Source organism: Panthera onca, chromosome C2 (genome assembly GCF_046562875.1).
Source record: "Panthera onca isolate mPanOnc1 chromosome C2, mPanOnc1 haplotype 2, whole genome shotgun sequence".
Classification (NCBI taxonomy): domain Eukaryota; kingdom Metazoa; phylum Chordata; class Mammalia; order Carnivora; family Felidae; genus Panthera; species Panthera onca.
In genome coordinates, this window is record NC_138347.1 from 65,864,455 (window position 1) to 65,880,867 (window position 16,413).

Genomic DNA, 16,413 nt, shown 5'->3' on the forward strand with positions numbered 1-16,413 from the left:
ATGAAGTAAAAAGAACATTGGGCTTAGTAATCAAGAGGGATTATAGATCTAGGAACTTAAGATAGTATGTGCAACTTGACGTCAAAAATATCAAATGAGCCTATCCAAAGTCATATTTATTTAGCCAAAAAGATTAAGTGGTTTGTTAACTTTCTGGTCTCCCCCCTCACCAGAAACCAGTAAAGTAGAAATTTAAGGAAAATACTGAATCTAGGAAGAAGGGACAGTGAACAGGCAGAAAGAAGAAGGTAAAACAGAAGAAACAGACTTTCTGTGCTTCCATCTCCAGGGAGCACAATGACATTAATTATTATCATTTGAAGAGAAAAACCAAAAGGGTCAGGGATTCACAGTACATGGTCTTCTTAAATTATCCTTTGCTTTCACAAAATTAAATGCAATCATAAATAATGACCATGTATAACAAGCTCTGTAATACTGTACCTTTCTAACTTTCTCCCTCACCAAGGATAGGTTAAATTTGCCTCCCAATGTTGAAGTCTCATTCTGGTCCTACTAAAGTCCTCCTGTTCCCCTTTCCCTCCAATACTTCCACTTAACAAAATGACATCATTTTCAACCCTCTAATAAACAACTAGAACTATCATGTGGCTCCAGAAACGCATAAGGAACGCAGAAGTTTAAAAAATAAATAAATATATGTGTGTGTATGAGTGTGTGTGTTTGTGTGTGTGGGTGTAAAGAACTAAAGACAAATGTTCCAAAAAAGAAAATTCTTCAAAATTCATTTCCCTTTATCATCTCATTAACATTTTCTGATATAACTACTGGTAGTCAATGATTATGTCTTGAGCTCAGGATTACTAGGGCTTATGCTTTAGAATTCTTCCATTTAATATTAGCAAAACTGTTTCACTCACTGGGCCAGGGTGGGGGATCGGGTGCAGAACAAGGACTATTTTTAGAATAACAAGTCTATCACAATATTCAGTACACACTTTCTTCAAGACCTACCTTCTCACCACTTGAGTAGAAGAAATAACGCAATCGGACTATGTTACAGTGATCTAGCTTTCTCATGATTTGGAGCTCTCGGTTCTGAAAAGGAAACACATGAAAATATTTTTTAAAGGATAAATGCTATTCACCATATTGACTACGATACTAAAATTTCATAACAATAAACACTACAAAGAACAGGCCACGGATAGGTTACTAAAAAGTATGGTCTAGGGGTTGGGAGGCTGGGCAACATAGGTGAAGGGGATTAAGAGGTACAAAGTGCCCACTGTAGAATAAATAAATCATAGGGATGAAAAGTACAGCACAGGGAATATAGTCAATAATACCGTAATACACTTATCGTGGTAAGAATTTCATAATGTATAGAACTGTCAAATCACTATGTTGTACACTTGAAATTAATATAATATTATGTCAATTATACTTCAATTAAAAATTTAAAAACTAAAACAATAACAAAAATTTTCTAAACAAGATAAAAAGTATGGTCTGTACTGACCTGCAAACTATTTGTTATTAGTCTATGAACTATTTACTACTGCCTTGCGATAAGATAAACACAGAAATTGAGAATAAGTGCTTAGAATCTTTCACAGCAATTTGACAGAATAATTTCATATTTATGAATCTTAAGAGTGGGGCCTATATTTTGTATTTTTTAATTTCACTTTTCTAGTAATTGATTTGTATTTTATTTTACAAAAATATCAGTCTGATGAACTGGAAATTTTTTTAACTAATACTTCACAACTAATAGCTTGAGAAGCAGTGATCTGTATTATGACAGAGATACCTGGAATGAGCTATTACTACTGGAATCTTTCACAACTAATATAAAAATCAAGCTTCTCACTAAACACATAAATTTGGGTGCAAAGAGCTCTTACAAGCCCCACTATCTTCCAAGATATGGTAAAAAAAAAAAAAAAAAATTCTGAGAGCCCCATAAGAAAGGTTCAGTTGCTAAGTTTTACAGAGTTATAATAGGACATCCCAGAAACTGTACAGTCTTGATAAATTTATAAACCACACAAATAATTTTTCCTTTGGGGAGTTTCAAAGTTATGTTCATTCTTCATGAAAAGAAACCATCAAATAATATGATGGCTTCCTAACAACATAAGTTTTTGCAGTAATAAATTCAAAGAGTATATATTAACAAAGAAGATACATTCCAACAATATACTTGGCTGTCAAAAGTCCAGTTAATAAAGGCAAATTACATAACAGAAAAAATATTAAAAAGTACCAGCTATATGATCAGGAAATATAAAATTTCAGGTAAAATAGTGAATTAGAAGAGCTACAAAACATAAAAGTTAATATACCTGGGAATCTGGATGGAAAAAATGCTTTATGGTTAGAAAAAAAAAGCCAAAAAAAGAGGGGCTGGAGGTTGCACAGCAGATGAGGAGCCTAATCAGCAGAACTATCCTAGAACAGAGTGGGCTCCAGTTCTTAGATGATAGAAGGGGCTCCTGGGTGGCTCAGTCAGTTGCACATCTAACTTCGGCTCAGGTCATGAACTCGCCGTTTGTGAGTTTGAGCCCTGTGTCGGGCTCTGTGCTGACAGCTCAGAGCCTGGAGCCTGCTTTGGATTCTGTGTCTCCCTCTCTCTCTGCTCCTCCCCCACTTGTGCGCTCTCTCTCTCTCTCAAAAATAAATAAATGTAAAAAAAAATTTTTTTAAAGAAAATAATTTATGTAATACTAACAAAAAAAAAAAAAAAAAATCAAACCTGGACCTACAAATGGCACCTTAAAAAACGAAGGCCATACATGAGAACAGAGAAACAAAACCATGAGAGGTAAGCAAACAAAAAGCAACATGGCACAGGTAATTCCAACCATAACAAAAACCACATAAAATGTAATTAACTAAGCACACAATCAAAGGCAGAGAATGGCAGACTCGATAAGAAAGCAAGCTCCAACTATATTCTCTCTATGATACACACACTTTAGATTCAAAGACACCAACAGCTTGAAAGTAAAAAGATGGAAAAAGATACAGCAAGTAAACAGCACCAAGAGATCTGGAGCAGCAATGTTATTAGCAGACAAAGTAAATTCTGAGAGACAGCGATTTCCCCATTTCCTACCAGATAAAGTCTAAATCACTTCATATTCTGGTTCCTTATTATCAGCTTCATCTTATCTTCCACTCATAACCAACATGATCATAACTAGATCCCACTTCTCACTCTTTCTGACCATGTTATCTCATTCCCAATTCTAAACCACTGATCACATCATCACTGGAATGTCTTGATCCCTCCCTTCCACCTACACACATTCTATCCATCCTTGAAGTTCCTATTCAACTCCCACCTCTTTCACAAGGCTATCCCCAGCTGTTCCAACTCACACTAATCTTCTCTAATCTCTAAATTCCTGCAGCACCTACCAATATTTTAGAATTTAGTATATACTTTCTTGGTTTTTATTTTTGTAAACTGTAGTTCAATAGTGTCATGTAAAAGAATGTGTTTCAAAAAGTACCTTATAGAAATCAGATACTAACTACATTGTAGTCACTGTAGGGAAACACAACACACACTCACACAACTTGTCCAACTAACTTACTATACATGTGCCTTAAGAAAAGCTGAATTTTGTATCTTTCTGTATCAGAGACGGAGCTCTCAAGGCTGGTTACTTTGTCTTTCACAGAGTAAATTCCCTGTTTTTATAATTTCTTCTGCCTTACAACTTGCTGTAGACCAGTATTCTCAAACTGTGGGATCAGCCAATAAGGAAATGAGAAGGGGGTGGGTAAGGAGAAAAGAATAAGAAGTTTAATACAGTAAGACTAAGGACTTTTTCATCAAACTTACTTCAGTTATTTTTCTGTGCACTGGGTTGCAATGTAAAATCTACTTCTTACTACAAGATCATAGTTAAAAATTTTAAATCCATTGTAGAAAAACAACCTGTCTATAAAGGCAAAATTTTTCCAATACAGAAAAGATAAAAACTTACATGTAAACTATTCTTATCATTCCCACCTAAAACAAAATAAGAGAAAACAAAAAGACTGCTCAAGATGGAATAAATAACACACAAGTATAAGAAAACCTGAAAGGTACATTAAAGGAAAAATTATCCTTTTGGTTTAACCAATAGCCATTAACATATATCCTCCTCTAAAGTAGACAGGGGCTATTGTTCATTTTTACATCATTTGACATCTCACACTTTAAAAAGGGGGGGGGGGGGGGGAGGGGTACTTCCAAAGCTAAAAGCACTATGTCAAGGGAATCCCTAAAGGGTACTTTACATACCCTATGTAAAATTCAATAAAGGAAAAGCTAACTTTTAGGTGAAGTAACAACCAGAAAGCTTAATAATACTGTAGATGTCAGGTAGGCAGCATATGGCTATCATCTTCTCTTCTTCACCAAATTTCATTCCACTGGATCTTTCCTACCATAGAAAGTTCCATTTTCATAAAATCTAGTAAAATAGGACTGACTTCAAAAGTTTTGCTTCAGGGGTGCTGGGTGGCTCAGTCGGTTAAGCGTCCAACTCTTGTTTTCCACTCAAGTCATGATCTCTCAGTTGGTGAGTTTGAGCCCTGCATTGGGCTCTGCACTGACAACAGTGTGGACCCTGCTTGGGATTCTCTCTCTTTCTCTTTATCTCTGACTCCCCCCTGCTTACTCTCTCTCTCTCTCTCTCTCAAAATCGATAAACTTAAAAAAAAAAAAAAAGTTTTGCTTCAAAGGCTATTTTTTCCAAAACATACCTTCTTCTTCAGAAACAAATTACCTAAAGTTCCATCATCCTTCTTCTGAAATCACACTAGGACTGAAAAAGTGTTTATTTCAATCCATTTCTAAATCTTTGATTCCAGAGTAAATTCAGATACCCCCAAAGACCCTACAATTGGCTAGAATGTCACCTCAAAATAATTCCCTGTGTACAACAAATATTTTGAAGCTAATTATGTGTGAGAGCCAGGGCTCTGAGCATATAAAAATTCATAGTCCTCACAGTTTTCAATGGGTAAGCAAACCAAACAATTACAATACAATGTGGAAACTGTAGGTCACTCAGATAGTGCAATAGGGTAAATGGGGATTTGGACCTATAAAAATTTTGCTTATTAGTACCTTGAAAAATTTGGGAAAGAGACCTGGTGGAAAGTTTTAAATATAATGCTAAAAAGTTTGAATACTACAAGCCATGAAGAACCACTAATATGTTCTAAGCAAGAGATTTGTTTTGGGAAGATCACTGGTTATCAAAAAAAAGTTTTTTGTTTTTAAGGAGAAGATAAATTAAACTAAGACCTGTACGGAGGTAGAAAGAGTCAAGACAGAAGGAAGAGAATGGCTCTGAGAGGCAGATCAACAGTTATTTGATCACATACTGCTACTGCTTTGGTAAATGGAAGGAGGGGAGTGATAACTATCAAACTTCTGACTCATGTGACTATTAACATGGCAATAGAGTTCACTGGCCTAGGAAGCTGTTTTGGAAGAAGGAAGGAATGAGTTCAGTTTGGGACACGTTTAGCTTTAAATGACTGAAGGACACAGATATGGAAAGGTCCAGAAAGCAATCTGATATGTTCATCTTATCCTCTAGCAAGAGGTCTAGATGGTTCTTGAAGCTACAGGAATAGATAAAATTGCCTGTAAAATAAGAAGGAAGTAGCCAGAGTCTCCAGGAGCAGAAAAGTCTATAAAAGAACACTAAAAAAGAAACTGGTTAGGTAGTAAAAACCTAGACGATGGTGTCACATAAGCCCCAAGACAGGTAAGATATTCTGAAGAAGATCCTGGAGAATATGAACATTTAGGCAGACAGATGAAAAGGAATCATACAAGAAACTGAGAATGAGCAAAGCTGTAAAAGATGAATCACCAAAATAATACATTAGAATAAGGGTCAGTCAACATTTTCTATAAAGGGCCAGATTATAAATACTTTAGGCTTGCAGCCCACAGTCTCTGTTGCAATTATTCAACTCTACAGTCAGAAAAGAAAAGCAGTCAACAATATGCAAAGGAATGGGTGGCTATGTATATCCCAATAAAACTTTATTTACAAAAAGAGGCAACAGGCACACAGTTTGCCATCTTTTGTTCTAGAAGCCAAGGAAAGAAAATTCTTTATATATTCAATCTTTTTCACAACTTAGCACGCACGCATGCATGCATACACACACGCACACGCACACACGCGCGCGCGCACACACACACACACACACACACACTGTATATATAGTGGACTTTCTAATATCAACTAATGTTCTGGAAGTTTACTATAACATTTTTCTTCTACATTACTATAATTAGACATATATAAATAAATAATCTAAATTGTGAATTAGATATAAAATACATACTGCTCAGGTAGGCTTAAAATCTTCTACAAAGAAATTTCAATTTTGAATCCTCTTTCTCTCTGACCTCACATTCAATCTGTCAAAAAATCCTGCTGGGTTCTACCTTCAAAATATATCCAAGGGGCACCTGGCTGTCTTAGTCAGTAGAGCATGAGACTCTTGATCTTGGGGTTATGAGCTGGAGCCCCACAATCTCTAAAATCTAAAAAAAAAAAAAATTTATATAATTCTCCAAGCTTTTAGCAATTGCACTCTTGGGCACTTACCCCACAGAAACGGAAATTTATGTTCACACAAAAACCTATGGATGAATGTTCATAGCCATATTATTCAGAATAGCTACCAGATGTCTTTCAAAGGGTGAATGGATAAACAAACCATAGTATACTATACTATGAAATACTACTCAGCAATAGAAAAAAACTAATTATTGACATATGCAACAACTTTAATGAATCTCCAGAGAATTATGCTGAGCAAATAAAGCCAATCCCAAAAGGTTACGTACACTATTTATTTCATTGATAAACATTCTTGAAATAACAAAGTTATAGATATGGGAAACAGATTGCTGGTTGTTGCAAGGGTTTTAAATTAGGGGTTAAGAGTGGAGGAATGGCAGGGAGAAAAATAAGTATGGTTATAAGAGGATCCTTGTGATGATGGAACTGTTCTAGTGAATACACAAAACTACACATATAATAAAACTGTATAGAAGTACACACACACACACACACACACACACACACACAAGTAAATCTGGGGAAATCTCAACAAGACTGGTGGATTGTATTAATGTCAAGATCCTGACTGTGATGCTGTGCTATATTTTGTAAGATGTTACCACTGAGGGAAACTGGGTAAAGGGTACATGGTATCTCTCTGTATTACTTCTACAATTGCAGGTATATTTACAATTATCTCACTACAAAAAACAATAAAAATACATGGGGTGTGTGTGTATCTCCAGGGTGTAATCATTTCTCACTACCTCTCTAGTGCAAGTCTTTCAGCTTCCCTCTGTTCACCTTCCATCTATGTTCAACAAAGCAGGCAGAGTGATCTTCACGTTTTAAAATATAAGATAGACTATGAGATTTCTCTGCTTAAAACCTCCAGTGGCTCCCTACCTTGAAGAGAGTTAAAGCCAAAATCCTTACTATAGCCAACAAGGCTTCTCCCAACTGCCCTACCCATTGGAGAAAACATTTGTAAATCATATATCTGATAAGGAATCTGTATCCAGAATAAAGAACTCTAGTCAACAATAAAAAGCCAAAATGAGCAAAGGAAGGACTTCTGGTCTCCAGCCCAGTATGTAAGGAGCTTGGAAGTCATCCTTCCCATCTTCACAGAGCTGAACAAACTGAAAAAAGTCAACAACTCTTCTTAAATCCATTAAAGAATTGAGGGCTCACGTGGCAAACCACTGCCCTAAAAACTGGAAACAGGCACATATACAGAATCACAGCTTACTGGAGCAGAAACCCAGGAGCAGAAACTGCCTCTGGAGTCAGTACCAGAAGAGGAAAACCTAAACTGTAATGGACAGAGGAGCAGTATGAACAAGTCTGGGAGTTAAGAATTCCAGAGGGGGCCTCCACATGTTTCTCAGTTTTATTTCTAGGAGCCCTACCAGGTCCTTACAGTGAAAATCTAGGAAATATATGGAGAGGAGATGAAACATTTAAAACAGGCCCAAGAGTATTCTGTTTTGCTTGGGTTGTTTTTTTTTTTTTTATGTTTATTTATTTTTGAGAGAGATAGAGTGTGAGTGGGGAGAGGCAGAAAGAGAGAGAGACACAGAATCCAAAGCAGGCTCCAGGCTCTGAGCCGTCAGCACAGAGCCCAATGCGGGGCTCGAACCCACAAACCGTGAGATCATGACCTCAGATGAAGCCGGAGCTTAACCGACTGAGCCACCCAGGCACCCCAGAGTATTCTGTTAAGACCTGCCCTCAAAGAAAACTATTCTACCAGAGCAACTGAACTGGAGGAAAAGAAATACCCAATTCTAGCCTTCTCTAAACTTAGATGTGGGGAAAAAGAAATACCCAATTCTAACCTCTTCCTATGTGTGAGAAGAGAGATATAAAACTCTAGCCCCTTCTAGCCTTCTTATCTCACCTATGAGAGGGGAGGAGGATTAAAAAACTGAAAAAGCATTTGTAAAGGTCAAGCCCTAAAAAAGACCTATTACCTAAATAACTTTTAGTGAATATATAACCAGCTTTCAACAAAAAATTTACAAAAAAATACTAAAAGACTAAAATTAAAGTGTGACTACACATAACAGGCATCAGAATCACTGAAATTTAGTGGAGATGTTCAAATTATCAGACCAGGAATTTAAAACAATTGATTAATATAGTAAAGGCTCTAATGGAAAAAGTAGGTAACACAAAAACAGATGGGTAATATAAGCAGAGAGAGATGGAAACTTTAAAAAGAGTCAAAAGTAAATGCCAGAAATCAAAATCACTGTAACAGAAACTAACAATGCCTTTGATGGGCTCATGAATACACTGGACATGGCCAAGGAGAGAACCAGTAAGCCTAAAGAAATGTCGATAGAAATTTTCAAAACTGAAATGCAGAGAAAAATAAAAAATAAAATATAACTGACTATCCAAGAACTATGAGGCAATTACAAAACCTGTAATGTATGCATAATGAGAATACCACAAGGCAAAGAGACAAAGGAACAGAAAAAACACTTGAAGCAACAACTGAGAATTTCTCAAAATTAATGTCAGATACCAAACCACACATGCAGGAAGCTCAGAGAACATAAAGAAGGATTAATACCAAAAAATCTACAGCTAGGCATATCATTTTCAAAATGCAAAAGATCAAAGAGAAAGAAGAAATCTTGAAAGAAGATGGGGAGGGGGGCGACCTCACCCACAGACAAGCAAAGATAAGAACTGCATTGAGCTTCTTTTCAAAAGTCATGCAAACAAGAAGAGTGAAAGTAAAATATTTTAAACGTTGAAAGAAAAAAATCTAGGATTCTGCATCCAGTGAAATTATTATTCAAATGTGGAGAAATACAGACTTTCTCAGAAAACAAAAATTAACAGAATTTGTCAACAGTAGACCTGCCATCCAAGAAATGTTAAAATAAAATATTTACCAGAAGAACGGAAAATGACATAGGTAAGAAATCTGTATCTTTGTAAAGAAAGAAAGAGTATTAAAGAATAATGAAAGTAGAATATATTTTACTTTTCTTATTCTTAATTGATCTAGCTGTAACAGTTTGTTCAAAATAACAGCAGCAATAATGTATTCAGTGATTATAGCTTATGGATTAGTGAAACTAATGACAGTAATATTATATGGAATGAGAAGGAGAAATTGGGAATACTCTGTCATAAGGTAATTGTACTATCCCTGATTAGTACAGTCTCCTTAAAAGTACACTTCGAAAAGTTGTAAATGTACACTGTAGACTCAATGGGAAAAGATACTGGCAAATGACATATCAGATAAAGGGTTAGTATCCAAAATCTATAAAGAACTTATCAAACCCAACACCTCAAAAACCCAAATAATCCACCGAAAAAATGGGCAAAAGACATGAATAGACACTTTTCCAAAGAAGACATCCAATTGTCTGACACATGAAAAATGCTCAACATCACTCATCATCAGGGAAATACAAATCAAAACCACAATGATATACACCTCACACCTGTCAGAATGATTAAAATTAACAACTCAGGCAACAACAGATGTTGACAAGGATGTGGAGAAAGAGGAACCCTTTTGCACTGTTAATAGGAATGCAAACTGGTGCAGCTACTCTGGAAACAGTATGGAGGTTCTTCAAAAAATTAAAAATAGAGCTACACTACAACCCAGCAATTGCACAACTAGGTATTTATCCAAAGGATACAGGAGTGTTGATTTGAAGGGGCACATGCACCCCAATGTTTACAGCAGTACTATCAACAACAGCCAAAGTATGGAAAGAGCCCAAATGTCCACTGACTGATGAATGCATAAAGAAGATCTGGTATATAGATATACAATGGAATATTACTTGGCGATTAAAAAAAAAATGAAATCTTGCCATTTGCACAACATGGATGAAACTAGAATGTATTACACTAAGCGCTACACTAAGCGAAATAAGTTAGTTGGAGAAAGACAGATATCATATGATAGGGGAAGGGAAGCAAAAAATAAGATAAAAAAGAAGAGGGAGATAAACCAAACCATAGGAGACTCTTAACTACAAAGAACAAACTGAGGGTTGCTGGTGAGGTGTTGAGTGGGGGTAAAGGCTAAAGGGGCAAGGAGCATTACGGAGGTCACTTGTTGGGATAAGCACTAGATGTTATATATAAATAAATCACTAAATTCTATTCCTGAAATTTTAAAAAAATGTTGAGGTTGGAAAGCATGAAAGAAGAATAACAAAAATTTGACATTTTTTTATAATTGGAACTTCTACTTTTGTGTGCTTGAAATTTTCCATAATAAAAAGTTAAAAAAATATATTCAAAAATAAATGCTAGGAACCAAATACATTTTGATTAATATATTTCAGAGAGAGGAGGAAAAAGTGGAATCAAATAAAATGCTCAGTTAAAAACAGATAAAACAGAAAAAGAAAGGAAGACAAAAGAAGAAACAAGGGCACTGAATAAAAACAGCAACAAATATGGCAAAACTATGATCCAACTATATCAATAATTTCCTTAAACATCAAAAGCCTAAATATACTGACATGAAAGACAGAGACTGTTAGTGCGTTTAAAAAATAAACTTACACAATGTCATGTCAATTATATCTCAAGTTTTAAAATAAAACTTGATAAAAAAATTAATTTTAAAAAGACTCAACTATATATAATCTACAAGAAACCCACCTTAAAGGACACAAATACATTTTAAAAAAGGGATGGACACAATGAGAAAACTACAGACCAATATTCCTGATGAATACTAATACAAAAACCTTCGAAAAAATACTAGCAAACCAAACTCAATAGCACACTGAAAGGATTATAAGCCACAACCAAGTTTTATACCTATAATGCCAAGATTTATACATGGAACTCAAGAATGGTTCTACATACAAAAATCAATCAATGAAAACATACCACGTTAGCAACATGAAGGACAAAAGCCAAATGACCATCTCAATTGGTACAGAAAAAGCATTTAACAAAACTCAACACCGTTTCATGATAATCATGTTCACCAAACTAGGAATAGAAGGAAACTGCCTCAGTATGTTATACATGATGAAAAGCCCACTGTTAACGTATTCGAAGCCGAAAAAAATTGAAAGCTTTCCCTCTAAGATCAGGACCAAGGCAAGGATGCCCATTTTGCCACTACTATTCAACAAAGTACTTAAAATCATAGCCAGAGCAATTAGACAAGAAAAATAAATAACAAAAGGTATCCAAATTGGAAAAGAAGCAAAATCATCTCTGTTCACAGAGGGATGATCTTAGGTGTAGAAAACTCTAAAGAATTAAAAAAGAAAAGGCTATTACAACTAAGATATGATTTCAGCAAAGTTTTAGATACAAACTGAACACTTAAAAATTGGTTCTATTGATTGCTCATTTGAACAATCAAAAAAGAAAGCAATCTCATTTACTATAGCATCAAAAAGGATAAAATGCTTAAGAAAAAAAACCCAACTGGGGCGCCTGGGTGGCTCGGTTGGTTAAGCGTCCAACTTCGGCTCACGTCATGATCTCACGGTCCGTGAGTTTGAGCCCCGCGTCAGGCTCTGTGCTGACAGCTCAGAGCCTGGAGCCTGTTTCAGATTCTGTGTCTCCCTCTCTCTCTGCCCCTCCCCTGTTCATGCTCTGTCTCTCTCTGTCTCAAAAATAAATAAATGTTAAAAAAAAAAAAAATTAAAAAAAAAAAGAAAAAACCCAACCAAAGAGGTAGATTTATACACTGAAAATTGTTAAGACACTGCCAAAAGAAATCAAAGAAGATAGGAATAGATGGTAAGACATTCCATGCTTGTAGCTTAGAAGACTTAGTAACATTAAAATGTCAATACTACCCAAACCCATATAGAGATTCAGTGCAATCCCTATCATAATGCCAATGGCATTTTTTGCAGGAATAGAAAAACCAAATCCCAAAATTTATATAGAATTTGAAGAGACCCCAAATAACCAAAACAATCTTGAAAAAGAAGAACAAAGTTGGAAGTCTAATACTTCTTAATTTGAAAACAAACTACAAACCAATAGTAATCAAGACAGTATGGAATTAGCAGAGAGACAAATACATAGACAACTGGAACAGAAAAGAAAAACCAGATATAAACCCTCATGTATGGCCAAATAATTTTCAACAATAGTGTCAAGACTACACAATGGGAAAAAGACAGTTTCTTACCCTTATGGGTGTTGGAAAAACTGGACTAAGAAGCAAAAGAATGAAAATAAAACTTTACCTTACACCACACACAAAAATTAACTCAAAAGGGATTGAAGACCTAGACATGATACCTAAAACTATAAAAATCCTATAAGCAAATATAGGGGAAGAGCTTCAGAACACTGGAGATGGCAATGTACTTGATTTTTGGTGACTGTTTTATTTCACTTAGCAATAATATCCTTAAGGTTCATTCCTTGTTGTTGCAAGTGATAGGGGACACCAAAAAGTGCAAACAACTAAAGCAAAAATAAGACAAATGGGACTATGACAAACTTAAAAACTTCAGACTGTCAATGGGAACAATAAAAGCACAAACTCCCTTATGTGGACTCCTTAAAAAACGAACAAAAAGGTCAAACTCAAAGAAACAGAGTAGAATGGTGATTACAAGGGGCTGGGGGAGTGGGGAAGATGGAGTCTTCAGTTATAAAATGAAGAAATTCAGGGAATCTAATATACAACATGGTAAAGATAGTTATTGTATAGCTGAAATTTGCTAAGAGAGATCTTAAATGTTGTTACCACATGCACATGTGCAAAAACAGGTAACTATGTGAGATGAGGAATATGCTGATTAACCCGACTGAGGCAATTATTTCACAACGCATACACAGATCATCATGCTGTACACTTTAAATATATGCAATTTTATGTCAATTAGACCTCAATAAAATGGGGGGGGGGGGGGAAGAGTTCAGCAAAATACAAACTTAGAAGAAATAGTTACGATGGTAAATTTAATGTTATATATATATTTTTTAAGTAAAGGGATAGAGAATGTACACTGTACTAAGAGTAATCAAAAAAACTGGAGTAGTTATATTAATTTCAGGCAAAACAGACTTCAGAGTAAGGATAATTTTCAGGGATAAAGGGGGGCATTACATAATGAAAAAGTGATCAATTCTTGAAGAAGACAACAATTCCTAATGTGAATGCACCTAACAAAAGACTATCAAAACACTTGAGGCAAAAACGAATCGAATCATGAGGAGAAATAGACAAATCCGTTATTATAGAGACTTAAACACCCCTTTATCAGTTACTGACAGATCCAGCAAACAGAAAATCAATAAGGACATAGTTGAACTGAATGACACTATTGAGCAACTGGATCTAATAAACATTTATAGAAAAATGTATCCAACAACAGCAGAATACATCCTCAATTTGATAAAGAACATCTGCAAAACTCTACAGCTAACATACTTAATGAGAAGAAACTGGGTGTTTTCCTACCAAGATCAGGAACAAGAGAAAAAAAGACTTCACTCCCATTCAACACCGTACAGAATACAAGAAGAAAAAAAAAAAAAAAAAAAGGAAATAAAAGGCATCCAAATTGGAAGAGAAGAAATGAAATTATCTTTGTTTACAAAGATTGTAAAAATCTGCTTGTAAAAATCTCAAAAAATCAACAACAAAACCTCCTGGAACTATTAAGTGATTATAGCAAGATTGCGGGTACAAGTTTAAGGTACAAAAGTCAAATGCTTTCTTATATACCAGTAATAAAAAATTTGGAATTTGGAATTAAAAACAGTACAATTTATGTTAGCACCCCCCACAAATGAAATGCTTAAGTATAAATCCAATAAAATATGTGTAAAATTTACATGAGGACACCCATAAAACCCTGAGGAAAGAAATCAAAGATCTAAATAAACAGAAACATATTTCATGTGCATGGATAGGAGAACTTAATACTGTCATGATGCCAGTCCTTTCTAACATGATCTATACTCAATGCAATGCCAAACAAAAAACCCAGCAAGTTATTTTATGGAAACCCAGTAGTGAACACAATATTGAAGAACAACCAAAAGACTGTCACTGAATGACTTCAAGACTTACTATATAAAGCTACAGTTAAAAAAAAAAAAAAAGTGAGGGGCACCTGGGTAGCTCAGCTGGTTAAGCGTCCAACTCTTGATTTAGGCTCAGGTCATAATCTCACAGTTCGTAGGTTCAAGCCCTGCATTGAGCTTTGCACTGATAATGTGGAGCCTGCTTGGGATTCTCTCCTGTTCTGTCCTTCCCCCACTCATCCCACCCCCCCTCTCAAAATAAATAAACTTAAAAAAATGTTTAAAAAAGAAAGTGATAAACAAATAGGTCACTAGAAAAAACACAGAGCCCAGAAAAGCCACCAAATACACTCAATTGAACTTTGACAAAGGGTCAAAGGCATTTCAATGAAGAAAGGATATTCTTTTCAACAAACAGTACTGGAATAACTGACAGTCACAGGAAATAAATGAATGTAATCACAGATTTTATAGCTTTCACAAAAATTAACTTAAAATATATCATAGACCTATCTGTAAAAGGCAAAACTACAAAACATCTAGAATACAACATAGTAGACAACCTAGGTGTCCTTGGGTTTGGCAGTGACTTTTTATTTATTTTATTTTATTTATTTTAAGAGACAGCAAGTGCAAGGGGGGGAAGGGGGAGACAGAGGGAGGGAGAAAAGAGATAATGAAGGGGGGGGGAGAGAGAGGGAGGGAGAATCTTAAGCAGGTCCCATGCTCAGTACACAGCCCAACATGGGGCTCAATCCCACGACCCTGGGATCTTGACCTCAGCTGAAATCAAGAGTCACACACTCAACTGAGCCATCCACATACCCCTGGCAGTGACTTTTCAGATGCAACACCAAAAGCATAATCTATGAAAGAAAAAATTGAGAAATTGAATTTTTATTAAAACTTAAAACTTCTAATGAAAAAATAAGTTACAGCCTGGAAGAAATCTCTGCAAAACATGTATCTGAGAAAGCACTGTTATCCTATTAAAAAAAAAAAAAAAAAAAAAAAAAAACTCTTAAAACTCAACAATAAGAAAACAATCATTAATAAGCACTGATATGAACAGACACCTCATCAAAGAAGATATACAGACAGCAAATAAGCATATGAAAAGATGCTCAACACCATATGTCATCAGAGAATTGCAAATTAAAACATCAATTAGATACTACTGCTCTACTATTAGGATGGCTAAAATTTAAAACACTGACAACACCAAAGCCTCATGAGGATGTGGAACAACAGAAAAATCTCATTCACTGTTAGTGGGAATGCAAAATTATTCTTTACAGTTGCTTTGGAGGATATTTGGCAATTTATTGAGAAACTAAACAAACTCTTATCACACAATCTAGCAACTGTGGTACTTGGTATTTAACCAAATGAACTGAAAACTTATATCCACACAAAAACCTGCACATTAATGTTTACAGCTGCTTTAGTCATAACTGTTGAACTTGGAAATGACCAAGATATCCTTCAATAGGTGAATGCATAAACATGGATAAACAAACTGCAGTACATGAATACACTGGCATACTTACTCAGTGCTAAAAAGAAACAAGCTATCATGCCACAAAAAAACTTTGCAAGCACATTAAATATCTATTGTTAAGTGAAAAAAGCCAAGTTGAAAAGGTTATATGCTGTATGATTTCAACTACATAACATTCTAGAAAAGGCAAAACTATGGAAACAGTAAGAAAAAAAATCAATAGGGTTGGGGAAAGAGGGAAGAGAGAGGAATGAAAAGGTAGAGAGCTCAGGGAACTTTTAGGGTAGTGAAACTATTCTGTAAGACCCTGTAAGAGTGGACATATGTCATTATACA

At 35.3% G+C, this 16,413-nt stretch overlaps 1 protein-coding gene across 3 annotated transcripts in view; it reads right to left on the minus strand.

Moving 5' to 3' along the window:
• The window catches only part of GSK3B (glycogen synthase kinase 3 beta), a 197,383-nt gene that overhangs the window by 107,571 nt on the left and 73,399 nt on the right, over window positions 1–16,413 (minus strand). For all 3 annotated transcript variants that reach the window (XM_060639879.3, XM_060639881.3, XM_060639880.3), the window contains exon 3: window positions 976–1,059. In XM_060639879.3, the coding sequence (XP_060495862.1) occupies window positions 976–1,059 (84 nt within the window). The remainder of the gene's footprint in view (window positions 1–975; window positions 1,060–16,413) is intronic.